General features: G+C 44.4%; 1 protein-coding gene across 3 annotated transcripts in view; it reads right to left on the bottom strand.

Annotated features, from left to right (window-relative positions):
• Positions 1-14,115, bottom strand: part of PIP4K2A (phosphatidylinositol-5-phosphate 4-kinase type 2 alpha) — a 175,986-nt gene extending 161,871 nt beyond the window's left edge. The window contains exon 1 of one of the 3 annotated variants that reach the window (XM_036345084.1): positions 13,767-14,115. In XM_036345084.1, coding sequence (XP_036200977.1) covers positions 13,767-13,910 — 144 coding nt within the window. In that variant the 5' untranslated portion in view covers positions 13,911-14,115. Of the gene's footprint in view, positions 1-599; positions 683-13,766 lie in introns of those variants that run through there. The other 2 variants (XM_036345090.1, XM_036345116.1) reach the window with 2 other exon arrangements.
• Positions 14,116-14,487: the final 372 nt, after the last annotated feature.

Here is a 14,487-nt window from a genome sequence, read left to right as displayed (position 1 = left end):
AAGATAAAAAAGAAAAGTAAGACAAAGGTATACACTAGCTTTTTCTCAGCTTTATTACTATTATTATTATTACTAAAATATCTCTTAACGTTGCTCCTGCCCTCCTACTTTGGCTCATATGCAAAAAAAAAAAAAAAAGTGCTTTATGGGCTTCTCATAATTGTTTCTGGACAATTCTTTCCATGCCAAAGCATTTGAACTTTTCACCTATGGGGAGCAGAATCTAATTTATGAATAGGTTGTGTTCCAAATGTTCATTTGTAAGTTGGCTAGTTTCTATGGGGAAACATATTCCAAGTTGGGTTCTATGAGAGAGAGGTCAATTGAAAAGCAGGTTTTTTCTCAGGTTTCTGGGCATAGAAGGAAGCTAGAGCAAATTTTCAAAGATAAAGCCGATTAGTAGCGCAGTGAGACAGGTAATTTGGGAGCATGGAAACTTAAGAAGTCTGGATCAACTTGTGAAAGATATATGAGCAAACCAGACACCTGAGAGTGTGAAGGGGGGCGGGGGGGGGGGGTGGGCAGCATGGTCAGGTAGCAGGAGGGTTACTAAAGAAATTCAAGAGGCCCATAAAGAAATTAAGTTTCTGCTTGTTTACCAGTAGATCAATGTCTTCAAATTTTTTAGGAGTATGGATGTCTCAGTCAGCAAGGCTTCTATCACATTTATACCTGGTTACCCCTGGAAACGGAGCAATGACAATGACTGTGTGTTTTGGGGTGAGTTGGGGAATTCCATATAGTTATGCAAAATAAACTGTGTATACAAATGTTTCTATTTATAATATTATATGTAAACTAAGTTCTGAATACATACTAAAACCAGATTTCAAGCAGACTACTCAAAACCTATGGAACAATACTTAAAAAATATTAAAAATACATATTTCAGGCTTTAAAATTATGTAATTCCTAATAAATGCAAAATGAACTTTATCTTTAAACATACATTGTGAAGATCACTCAATGGAAAGGAATGATTGTAAGAAATGACTGAGCTCCCAAGTTATAGAGACGAGGACAAAACACACAAAGATCGGAGAGACCATGAAATCAGTACTTCCAAGACCAAGCACCTGGCCCCCTGAGTCAAGAGGATGAACCAAGATGAGTGAGCAAGACCTGTTGTCCGACCTGGTCTGCTGCCTTTGGCCATGTTGTGTACTGTACTAGTACATCCAGCTGCTGTTACCTGTTCAGTGACATGTTCAAGGAAAATTGTGCCTGGACCAATTTCCACATCATATGTCATCAGTCCCTATTTACCCATCTTGTGTAAACTAATTTGCATTATAGAAGCATGCATGTAGCAGAAAAGACAACATAATCATGCAATTTCTAGAGCAGATTCAAATTTGTAAGGGGACTTTATAAGCCACGATTTTTTCCTTTTATCCAACTTAAACACCACCTCAAAGCTTCCTTAAGGATACCAATGTTTAGGAATCTGACGCGAGAAATTCTGGATGCAGAGCAAAGCAGGGTGGCTGCTAGTACAGAGGGCACCCCTATGCACATCTTAAAATGAGCTCCCTCTGTGCAGGCAAATGACAAAAAGGGTCCACGTTTCTGGCTAACGCAGCCGTCTCCATAGTGAGCTGGTGGCAATACTGATTTCAGTCCCCACACACCCCTCCTCCCGGCACCTTTGTGCAGGTTATGTGGTATGGCATGTTACACAGGTCATTCTTGAGTTGATTAATATAGAATACCTTTCTCAAAGTTGAGTGTGACCAATAAAACCAACGTATGTTTATTACAATGACAAATAACAGTAAGCTCTGCATGTTCGGATGTCTCAGCTTATGGATATGATTCTAATCCTAAATAACCAAGCCTACAGAAAATAAAGCAAACAGAAGCAATTTCAATAGGACTATCTGCAAGAGAAGTATACAGACAACCATAAAAATACAAGAGGGGAAGCATAATGGCACCTGAAGAAAGATCGGCTGGCTCCCTGAAAATGCCGCAGGCCCGTTAACAGGAAACCCGTTCCCCATAAGGGTAGGACCCAGGATGGTCACACCTTCAGGGTAAGGGCGGACCAAATATAAACCATTCCACCCCCAGGAAACTGCTGCTCAAATTTATATTCCCAGGAGGTTCAAAAAAATTTCAAGCTGCAAGTTTAGTTTTAAAAGGCTTTGGTATATAGCAGCCCTAGCCACCTGACAACAAACAGTCCCCTCTAGAGAAACACACTTTCACCCTCGGACTCAAAGAATCCTCCCCAAATAATTATCCAAGGGAAATGAGCAGCTCTCAGCCAAAAATTGCCAAGTAAGTATAGAAATGAGGCCCCATTTAAGAACCAGCAAAAAACATAACACGGTAGAAAGAGACCCATACAGATTTGAGATACTGGAATTATCACTATTCTTACAATGTTTCAAACATCTGAAATTTAACTTCTGAATACTAGAATTTGTAGAGGCATAACGGAAGCCATTAAAAAGTCCAAACCATGTGGAATAAATCAGAAATGACACTGCAGCACACTCTCCTATGGAATGTCTCTGACTCTTTAGAAGTGCGTCCATAGTCTTCACATGATTTATTTGGTGACTTTCTACGACAAGCTGTTTCCTCTCTGACCCTTCTCTGCTATAGTCACGAGGCAAAGGTCTCGCATGTTGCTGTAAACATAGCTCTTTCTCTGATGTCAGCTCCCAGTTACCCCACACCTCTTATCACAAATTTGCAGCACCGTTTCCCCCACTCTAATGCATTGCACAAGCTGCGCAGCAAAACGCTCTTAAATCCTCAGCTCACTCTTAGCAAAAATAAGTTTCACATGGTGATGACGGGAGGGCTCAGGGTCCACCAGTTGAGCACTCATGGCCTATAGTTCATAGAACCCCAGCTCCATTGACTCACTCAACATTTACTGGGCGCCTACTACATATATGTACCGTTCTAAGTGCAAGGATTAGGCAGCAAATAAGACAGTCTCGGCTGCTGTGGAACGCAACACCCTTGCTGGGGAGATCAACAACAAACATGCAAACAACTCAGTTTCCGAGTATTAAGTATCACAGAGAAAATAAAAGAATAATAGGACAGTGAAGGGACTATTTTAGATGAGTAGGTCAGAAAGGCCATAAAAGGCAACCCTTTTAGCCGAGAGACTAAAATGACAAGCAGGGGCCAGCCACTCCAGACAAAGAGGAAAATAAAGGCAGAAGCTCTGTGGCTGCTCTGAGCGTGGCTTGTTTAAGGAAGAGAAAAAGAAGAAGTCACGAAGAGAGTGGTAAGGGCTGAGGGCAAGGAGGGAAACAGAGGCCAGGCCAGTAAGACCTTGCAAGCCATACTGGCCGTGGAACGGGAAGCCTCTGGAAGGTTCACTGAAGTGACATGATATTTGCATTTCAGAAAGACCATTCTGCCGCCGCTGTAGAGGATTTGGATTGAAACAGGGCAAGAAGGGTGAGCACAGGGAGACCTGCAGGCTACTGCCGAGTTCTAGAGAAAGAGAATTTAAATGAGAGGAGTATGAACATTTGGAGCTCAAAAATAAAAGTGCTGGCGAAAAGGGAAGCATGAAGGTTGGTTCCCAGGTTTCTGGCTGTTTACTGGAGATGGGGACGAAACTGGTTTAGGGCAGGACAGGAGGCGGGCAGAGCAGGGGGAGGAAGCTGAGTCCTGTTTGGGACACACATTTGAGAGGCCTATTAGGTATTCAAGTGAAGATATGTGGCGAGAAAGTGACGATGGGGCCTGTCAGGGAAGTCAGAGTTACAAGAAGACCAAAATGTCTCAATCGTCAGCATGAAGCTATGAGACTACATAAGAATAAGACCAGGCAGATAGAACGTATACATGATAGAAGAAGACCCTGGCCAGAACCTGGGGCACTCCAGCAGTTTGAATTGTATAAAGGAGAAAAACCTGGTAGGCATCTAAGACAGAGTGGCTGGTGAGGCAGAAGGAAAAGAAGAGAAGACAATAAATACAGCACCACTCCTGGATTTAAAAACATGAACACCATCGGAGCCGGTGATACTGACAAGAGCAGTTTCCTGGCCGTGGTGAGGATGAGAGCCAGGTTGGCGGATGACACAGATACAGTGTCCGGTGGTGAAGGGGGACAGCAACTATAGACACAGGAGGCGACAGCTTTGGACGAGACTTCTCCATGTCTGCTGCAAAAAGGCACACAGAAACAGAATGGACAAGGCTACAGTGAGAGATGTGACATCAAAGGCAGGTTTTTTGCTGCTGTGGCTGTTGGTTTTGTTTCCGAGATGGGAGGCCCTGAGCAGCAAGTGCCGTCCAACAGAGTGCTGTAAAGATGGAGAGTCTATCCACACATCTGATACAGCAGCCGTCGCCCTCATTACCCTGCTGAGCACTTGATATGAGACTGAATCTTAAGGTTTAATTTTAATTAAATGAGATTTAAATAGCCATGTGTGACTAGAAGCTCCCAAACCACAGTGGAGCCCTCCAGCCTGTCTGCAGGCTGAGGGACTCCACTGTGCAAAAGTCAGCAGACTGGGCGATAGGAAGAACGGAAGTGGGTGGCTTCTCTGGTCAACGTTTTCTAAAGATTACCAGCTGTGGGAGGGCGAAGACACGAAACGCTAGATGCAAGTTTGGGGGGCGGGGGAGGGGGGAGTAAGAAATAGTTCCAAAGAGCACAGAACATGCCAGTGGGAATAGTAAAAATTTCAGGGCTGAGTGCCACTTGAGAGTTATGGTACATCTTAAAGGGGCCCTTGTCAAAACTGTTTTTACGTTTTTCTCTGGCAAGCATCAGTTATGGGGCCCTTTGAAATCTGGCCTCAAAAATACCTTCTCAACCACCTTCTAACATTTCCCAGAATTTATCTCTGTGGTTTTCTTCTTGGTTGCAGAAACTTTTTGCTCCTGTACATACTCCCCCTGGATATAAAACAATATGTATTCAGTGAGAAAAGGAAGCGGGAAGAAGGGGTAGGAAGAAGAGGAGGAGGAAGAGGAAGAGGGGATCCAGGAGGAGGGGAAGGGGAAGGGAAAGAGGAAGAGGAAGAAAAGGGGAACGAGGAGGAGGAGGAGGAGGAGGAGGAGGAGGAGGAGGAGGAGGAGGAGGAGGAGGGGGAGGAGGAGGAGGAGGGGGAGGAGTGGTGGGGGAGGAGGGCAAAGGGAACTGCTCTGGATGAAGCTGAGGTAGAGACTCAATTCCCCCATCAGCTCAGCCCCCTGCCCACAGCCTCTTAGGCACCTCCAAGAAACCCCAGGGTTTGAAACCAAAGATTTCCCTTAGCCAGTGCCTCTCAAAACTAGAATGTTTACAAATTACCTGTCTTGTTAAAATGAACATCCTGCTCCCGACTGTGTGCAGGGTCCACCACCCTGCCTTCCTAACGGGCTCCAGGCAACAGCGGATGCCACCGTTCTGTGAGAAACGCTGAGTGAATCGCCATACCAGACCGCCTACATCTTCCACTCAGCCTGCTTCCTTTCGCCAGTGTGGACCCCTTGGCCACATATGCCTTTCTTTGCCTTCTTCAGCTGGAAGATTATACGCCAACTTCCCGAACCCTTCTCCAAGAGTCCTGGGAGAAGTAACCAAACCCAGTCCCGGCCTCCATCTCCTACCCCTCGCCCCATTTCTCACTCTGCTCCAGCCACCCAGGCTTCCCTTCAGTTCCCTAAACACACCGCCAGCACCGGCCTTCAGGCCTTTCCACCAGCGGTCCCAGCGCCCTCATCTCCATTCCTCCCCTACGCAAATGTCTCCTTTGTGAGGCTTATCCTCTGACTATCCAGTACCCCCATCACTCCTGTTGTTTATACAGGGTGGGTGGGTAAGTACACAAAACACAGGATTTATTCTTGTATTATTTTTTTTATTATATTATTTTTCATATGAACAACAGTTAACATGCTTTTGTGCCGCCCTGTACATATACCTATCTCCTCTGCACTTATAAGCAACTTGAGGGCAGGGTCTATAATTGATTCATTTTCCAGCCCAAGCATCTTGCACAGCGTCTTTTATGTTTAAAAAAAGTAAACTATCAAATCAATAGCTGACATAACTTGCAACTAAGGAATCTGAACTAAATTAAATGAATCTAAACACCTCACACAACCTGATCACTAGTAGAATCATTAAAAATATAAGAAAGAACATTTTAACAAAACAGATGCAGAAACTGAAGCAAGGGCACAAAGGCAATTCTAAAATGAATAATATATGACTTAAAGATGCACAAGAATGTCAGGTGCAATGGTGACTTCACATATATGAACCAGCTCAAGATAACAATTAATTTAACATGTTTTATCATTTAAACTATTTTTAAATAATAATGACAGCTAACGTTTACTAAGAACTTAGCATATGCCAGCAACTCTTTAGATATTTCACAAGTATTAACTTATTTAATCCACAATATCAACCCTCTATAATAGGTACTATTATTATCTCCTTTTATTAAAAAAAAATTTTAAAAAGTGGGCCTGGCCAGTGTGGCTACAAAGACTTACTTTGAATGTAAAGACTTATCTTTAGGTAGGTTACTGTTTTAAAACTCCCTACAACACTTGTCATGAATATATTACACACACACACACACACTTCCTACATGCTCTGAACATAAGCAATGACTTTCTGTAAAGGAAAAGGTGTTTTCAAATAGTTTTCCTCCATATCAATAGCTAATGGAGTAGCCACTCCTGAGCCATGGTTCTGCTTTCCCCAGTTCCACTACCTGTGGCCAACAGCGGCCCAGAAATAAAGACCTTCCTGCTGGATCCCGCCCAGGACGTGAATCATCCCTTTGCCTAGCATATCCACTACCCCAGTTAGTCACTTCATACCCACCTCAGTCATCAGGTCAGGAGAGAAAGAGACAGAGACACGGAGAGAGAGGGACAGAGACAGAGGGAGAAAGACCACATTCATGTAACTTTTATTACAGTATATTGTTATCATTGTTCTGTTTTATTATTAGTGACTGTTGTTAATCTCTTAGTCTGACTGATTTATAAATTAAATGGTACTTTTGGGGCTTGGTAATATCCCCATGGATATTCAGGCATCCTCAGAGGTCTTGAAATATATCTCTTGTGGAGACGGGGGACCACTGTACCCTGTCGGTCAAAGTTTTTAAGACTAAGGAAAGAAAAGATCTCAAAGAAATGAATAATTCACAGGCATGTCCAGGCAGCACCGCTCAGTGGTTAAGGGTTTAAGTTTGAATCACACCACCCACTTACTAGCACTGTGGTCTCAGCAGGCAATTAATTCAGCCTGTGTTACGTTCCTACTATGTAGAATCCTTCCCGGTTACTGCGTGCTCCCCCCATTTCCCACCCCATAACACCCCTCCTTATTCTTAACTGGTCCCTGGATAGAGCTCAGGAGATCTGTGAACTTGATAGTATATGTCCTATGTACTATGTTCATTTATTCATTCAAAAGCATTATTTAAGAAAGGGACCATAGCCTTCACCAGGCTGTCGAAGGGGTCCATGGCGAAAAAGTAAATGTGGATGAGAAACAGGGAAATACGCTAGAAGGCATTTTTAACAGAAAGAGGGAAATAAATCTGGTTAGGATTGGTAGAGGTGACAATGGAAAGGAAGAAATGGAGTCAAGGAAAATATCTAGGTATTCCTAAATAAAATAGCATCTTTCACCTACTACACACACACACACACACACACACAAACACACACACACATATATATATACTAAACCACTATCTCAAAAAGTACATCCATGAACGAACGCCGTGATGTCTGGAGCATCCGATTCTGCTGGCCTTCTTGCTGAGTTTTCTCTTGGGTTCTGTTTCTTCTTCCTCATTCCTTCCCTCAAAGCCAGTGTTCCAGGGCTCCAGCTTCTCCCTCAGAGACCCATTCACCCCCTTGGACAATTCTCAACCCTCCATCCCCACCCCACCCTTGCTCCTGAGTTCCAATGCCACCTTCCAACACCCCACGGGTGGGCACTGTCACTACAATATTTACTCAACATCACCTGCAATTCAACATTTCTTAAGTCAAAAACAATTTTTTTTTTTATCCCTTTTCAACACACAATTCCTTCTCCTAACTTTTGTAACTCTAATATGGGACACCTCTGTTCCAAGGATTCATCACATGCAATCAGGGGACGAAGCTGGAATATTTCTCCTATTTTAACATGATTTCTTTTGTCTCGCTACTTCAAGTATGGCTCGTGGGCCAGCAGCATCAGTATCACCTAAGAACATGATAAAAATCACCTAAGAACAGGACTTACCCCAGACGTGAGTCAGAATCTGCATTTCTTAAGTGTCCCCAAGGGATGAATACACACATTATATTTTGAGAAACACATGTCTAGTGCCTATTAATATGCTACCAGCCTAAATGCATCTGAAATTGAGAATTTCTAGGTGTCAATTACTAAATCCCCCAAAATGTGCTCATTACAGGCCAGGTTTTATTTTATTTTATTCTATTTTATTGATTTCAGAGAGAAAGGGAGAAGGAGAGAGAGACAGAAACATCAATGATGAGAGTGAATCATTGATCAGCTGCCTCCTGCACGCCCCACACTGGGGATCCAGCCCACAACTGGGACATGTGTTATGACAGAGAATCAAACCGTGATCTCCTAGTTCACAGGTCAACGCTCAACCACTGAGCTACGGCGGCTGGGCCAGTGCCAGGGTTTAAATATATAATCTTACTTGACCCTCAAAATAATTCTGTGAGGCAACCACCATCATCTCCATTTTCAGAAAGAGTACACTGGGGCTCAAATGGAGGAATCATCTATCTGCTCAAAGCGCCCAGAGGGCAGGATGTGAACCTAATCTGTCTGCCCACAAACCATTTTGTCAAACTACACCAATTCCCTTCAGTTCCAAAATTTACATTTCAAAGGGTATGTTGGCAGAATTAATTACTCTGGTTGGCTGCATTTTTTAATCAACTTAAGGTAGATTTTGTTTATCACAATTCTTGCCGAAAAATCTTTCGAAAGGCATAGCAGACAATCCCGCGGTAGAAAGAGAAATCATTGCCCTCCCATGTGCACCATTCTAAATACTCAGGTTCACTCTGAGGTATTTGAGAAGAAATGTATTCTGTTCTCAGGCCATTACCCCATATTTTAGGGGCTCTGAAACGATTTCCCTGACCATAAACTTGGTGTATGTCTACTGGGCATTCTTCTCTCCTCTACAAGGGGAAGGAAAATAGTGTGAGATTGTTCTTGAGTGAATGATTAGTTGGGTCCCATTTATTCAATGAGTTTCATCTAATGTCCAGCTAATTATTATTTTAATGGCCTTATTGGGTTCTATTCCGTTAGTATTTCATAGTCATATATTTCATTTTAAAATCTGGTTTTCCTTTGCCTTTTCCAGTGCTCAAATATAAGCCCACAAACCTAAAGGACATCACTATTTCTCCAATGCAGTTATGTACCTATTTCAAGTCCCAGACTCATTGAGAATATAACGAAAGCTGTGAATATTCTGCCCAGAAAACCACATATTCACCAAAACACACAGAATGTGGCACACAGCACCAAGATAAACAACCCCGCTCTGTCATGAGGACAGGCACCTGCCTGCCACTGTCTGTGAGGCCCTCTCCCTTCTTTGGGGAACTGCTCTTCCCCCAACTCCACCAGGCAGAAGCTGCCCCCTTTTAACCACTGCTCAGTTCCTGGGGGTGGCCGAGAATGACCGAAGTCAACCCAGTCGAAATCCTTCCATGGGATTTTTATAACAGAACCAGAGACAGAAAGTCCCTTTTTGGGGCAGAAAGTACAAAATGTAATTCAGGAGCCATTAGTTCCCTGCCCTGTCAGCGATGAGAAAGAATTAAGCCAAAAACTGAGCTGGGTAGCTCAGTTGGTTAGAGCATCAGGGCGATTAGCCAAGGTTATGGGTTCGATCCCGTCAGGCATGCAGGCACATACAAGAGTCAACTAATGAGTGCATAAACAAGTGGAACAACAAAACTTGATGTTCTCTCTCTCTTCCCATTTCTTAAAAAAAAAAAAAAAGACAGAAAAGTCCCAGCAGCACTCAAGCACTGGTTCCCATGGTTCTGGAAGCCCAGCACCATTCCTGTCCTTCTCCTGGTTTGGTTACTAACCCTCACCTCCCCAAAGACCGCCAAAACTCCTGAATATTTTCAATTTTTGCCTAAATTCATTTGCGTTTCTATGGCTTGCAGCCAAGAGACTCTAATATTAATAATGGCTACTTCTAAATACTACATTTGTTTTAAACAAATTTTATATCCTTCAAAATTTTTCTATACGGATAATGTCTTCCTCTAGATATTTAAATAGGTTTTTAAATATAATCTAAAAGGCTCACATTTCACTCTGCATAAATATCTTTTTGAATATGTTTAAAACAAGTCTTAGCTCAGATCATTCTTCATGCTCCACACACTATTAAAATATAATTTTAAGAAGCTAACTGTCTGATCATTTTTAGTTTAATTCCAAATATAATAAGGCAAAATTGCCTTCTTAAATTGTCTTTTCCTCTATGTATTCAATTATACTCTCTGCTTAAAATGCTTAAAAATTGGCAGTGATCCATTTACTGATGGGTATTTTAAATTGGAAAGCAGTAACATATCAAATTAACCACACAAAGTCAGTATTATTCTGATTGAGAATTATAGCCACAATGGATTTGAAAATTCCTGCCTTGGTTGCAAATTTTTACATTTCAATCAAGTAGACTTTGACTTAATAGACTGCAATGTAGTCCAACTACAGTCAATCCAATAAGCTCTTAATTCACACATCTCTCCCAGTCACTACCGATTTCCTTCCCTCTAGTCATGGTCTTGAAAATTCCCTGAATGCTGTTGCAAGGTTATAATAGCAATGACTCTTGTATTAAATACTATTATTACCCCTAGTCTGTGCATCCTAATATATAATGCTTTAAACCTAGTAGACTCTAAAAATAGTTGAATCTTGAAGCTAGGAAAAAAAACTTGGAAATCATCCAGTCCAATCACCTTACTTCACAGATGCAAACATTGATGCAAAAACTAGTCAACATGCCCAAGGTCAACAGAATTAGAGAAGTAGTACACAGATCCAATTAGCATATTACCATTGTATGCAGAAGTTCTCTACTCCTGAGAAGATGCATGCATGATAAAATACATATTCAGTTCCCCTTTACTGTTCCAAAAGTATGGTTATTTCTAACTGTCCTTAAGACAAGTCCAAATGAATTTTAAAAGCATAATATTGCTCTATTGCTGGCAATCCTTTCCTGTTACTCTGATCACATTAGAAATGTAGGAAAAGACTCTGGATTTGAATGATCTGTTCCTTCTCTGCTGTGCTTTCTCAAATATCCCATTCATATACAACACTGTGCTTGCTCCTTAATAACGCTGACCTATTTATTCTCATATCATAATATGGACTTTGGCGCACACAAGGTCATATAAAAGTATTTGCCTAATGTTAAACTTTGTTGCCTAAACTAAAATCAACCAGAAACACATGGCATCTAAATGCTGTTGCCTAAACTAAAATCAACCAGAAACACATGGCATCTTAAATGCTTAGATTTCATTTTTATATACACTTCATTTCTTTTTGTTCAAAAACAACAAAGAAAATAGATATTTCGAAAAAGAACACTGTGAAATAAACTTTTCTTATGTCAGCTCAATGCCCTCAAAAATACTTGGACAAAAATATGAGTGGCATTTTTAGCAATCTTTGCACAGTGGTTGGTGTTTTTTTGTTCCTAATACGCATTTGCTGAATGAATAACATGGTTGCATTACATGCTATGGAAACTTGACTCTCTGGATGACTAAACAGAATTGCTAACTTTTCTTGAAAGCAAAAAATAATTAAATAATACAAAATGCACTATCTGCAAATCGTACTTTTATGAACCTTAAGCAGTTTCAAAGTATTTTCAATTAAAAAAACTAAAACAAATATAGCAGTTCATAAATATAAAGTAGCAACATAAGTGGTTACAGTAAAACATGTACAATTTAACATTTTCTAAAGTAAACTGGAATTCAGACTAATTCCCAGAGGTCACACTCTGTTTTAACAGCATATTGTTGACACTAATTTACTAGATTAAACCCTCAGACATAGGCACTCTCCTAAACAAAGTATCAGAACTCTGAAGGAGATAAAAGCACCCATAAATATGGAACTAACATTATTTTTTTTTAAAAAAAGAAACGAACATAAATAATTTTAAAATTACTAACAGAATTAAACCTAACTCTAAGTTGCAGACATAGGAAAAAATTCATTTTATTTACTGTAATAAAACTTAGTGTCTTGGTGCAATAATGCATGCTGTTGTGAAAGCTTACATTTCTAATTGCTTTTTTTAAAAAAAAAAGTTCTCCGGAAGTTAAAATGAACTTCAATGGACCAGGCATTAGGCTGATAAAAGTAATCATTTCTCAGCCTTCTTAAAAACAGTCGCTCCATGCAAACACAGTCAATCTGATACTCTTTCAACTTTTCCCCAACTTGGAAAAGAAAAATGCAATGCTTTGAGTCATTTTAAACAACTTCATTAAATTCAGAATTTTCTTTTAAAAAATCAGCACCGTTTTTTTGTGTTTTTTTTTTTTTTGTCATTTCTATTATGCTGAAAAGGGCACACAGACATACATTGAAATCAAACGTAAGGAAAGCAAGCTTACACTTTCCCCCAGATGCTAACTGACCGCAAAGGGTAAGGTCATGGTCAAAATTCACAGGCTCATTTAAACTTTCATGGCTCAGCCAACAGCTCCTATCATGTTTCCTGATCCCGAGGAGATTAAAACGGCAGGAGTTTCTCGCTATTGAGATCAGCAGGAGGCTATTTCAAACCCTCAACCCGCAGTCCGCAGAGCCCGCAGCGGCGCATCTTCCACCACCTCCGGCTGTCCGTTAAGCTAACCTGTCCAGGCTTCTGCTACAGCCTTTCAAAGAAACCCCAAAACGGGCGCGTTCCACTCAAGCCAGCCTTCCCTGGCGCCCGCCGAGACCCCCTCCTGCGGTCATCCCCAGGCCGCCCTTGCGCAGTGGGTGACTCCGGCCTGGTTCCCAAGGTGGGGGAGGGCGGAGAGGATGCCTCCCCGCGGAGCACACCTCAGCCCGCACCGCGGCACCGCGGCAGGGCGATGCGGGAGAGACGCTAACCCCCAGGGCCATATTTACATTGGCTTTTCCTTTGTCAAAAAAAGGGTGCTTATCTCCAATAATATAGTTTCCAAAGGAGAGGGGGGAAAGGACCTAAGCACTAAAGCTGCTGCCCAGATCCCCCGACCTCCAGTGTTCTCACCCCGTCGCCCCGCGGGGAGGCTCCGGACGCTCCTGCTCGGACAGGTACACCTGCCGCCGGCGGAGCACCGCGCGTCCCCGCCGCGCTCCGCAGGAGAGCGCGGCAGCCTGGACCCCGGCCCCGGCAGCCCCGCGAGCCGCGCCCGCACAAACTTCCCAGTTCCCAGGCTGCGGAGACAGGACGGGGATGACACCGGTACCGACCGCAGAGCTCAAAGGCAGAAGGGATTCCCCCGTCCTGCATCCGGACCCAGGTCCCAGGGAGGTCCACGGGGCGCGCGGGCGGCCCGGTGGAGCGGGCGTGCGCCCGAGGATGGGGGCGCCGAGGTTCCGCGGCAGGAGGGCAGCTCCGGAGGGCGAGCACCCGGAGGGCCAGGGCCCCGCTCGAGCTCCACGCCTGGCAGCAGCTGCAGTAGGAGGGAGCGAGGAGGAAGAGGAGGAGGAGGAAAGAGACCGCTGCCGCAGCCCGAGCCCTTACCGAGTGGTTTACCCCCCACATCAGGACGCTGAGCAGCGGATCGCTGGCCCGAAACAGCTTCACTTTCTGCGCTACGAAGTGCTTCTTCTTCGTCTTGGTCTTGCTCGCCAGCACGGAAGACCCCAGGTTGCCGGGGGTCGCCATGGCCGCCGCCTCTGTCCCCTCCACCGTCGCGCTCCCAGGCCGGGGACCCGCCCTCTCTACTCGCCGGCCCGGGGAGGCAGCCGCATCCCCCCGCGGTGCCCCTGCGCGCCGTGCCCCGCTCGGCCCGTCCGCCCGCTCGGCCCGCTCGGCGTAGCTGGATAGGAGGCTGCGCTCCGCTCGCGCCCGGCGGGGATCTTGCGCCCGCGGCTCCGCGCTCAGCCCGCGGCTGGACCAGGCGCGCCGCGAGGGCTTCCGCGTTGGGCGCCCGCGTCATGACGCAGGGGGCGGGCCGGCAGCAGCTGCGGCGCCGCCGGGCGGGGCGCGGGGCTCGGGGTGCGGCCGCGGGACCGTTAAGCTGAGCCCTCCCGCTCCGGTTCCTCTGCACGGCTCGGCCCCTGTGCGCCAGCGAGCGCGGAGAGGCCGCGGGATCTGCGTGCAGCGCGGGGCGAGGGGTGTGGGGGGCGGGAGGACTCCCGCAAGGCATTCCTTTTAGTTCCCCCAGGGAGAAAAGAGGTTAAGATGGGGGGTATGGGGGTGTCGGAAAAGAGGAGGCCCCAGAGGCGGAGGTCAGGAGAAG

This window comes from Myotis myotis, unplaced genomic scaffold (assembly GCF_014108235.1).
Source record: "Myotis myotis isolate mMyoMyo1 unplaced genomic scaffold, mMyoMyo1.p scaffold_m19_p_1, whole genome shotgun sequence".
NCBI lineage: Eukaryota > Metazoa > Chordata > Mammalia > Chiroptera > Vespertilionidae > Myotis > Myotis myotis.
Note: the sequence above shows the minus strand (reverse complement) of the source record. Positions and strands in the feature narration are given on the sequence as shown.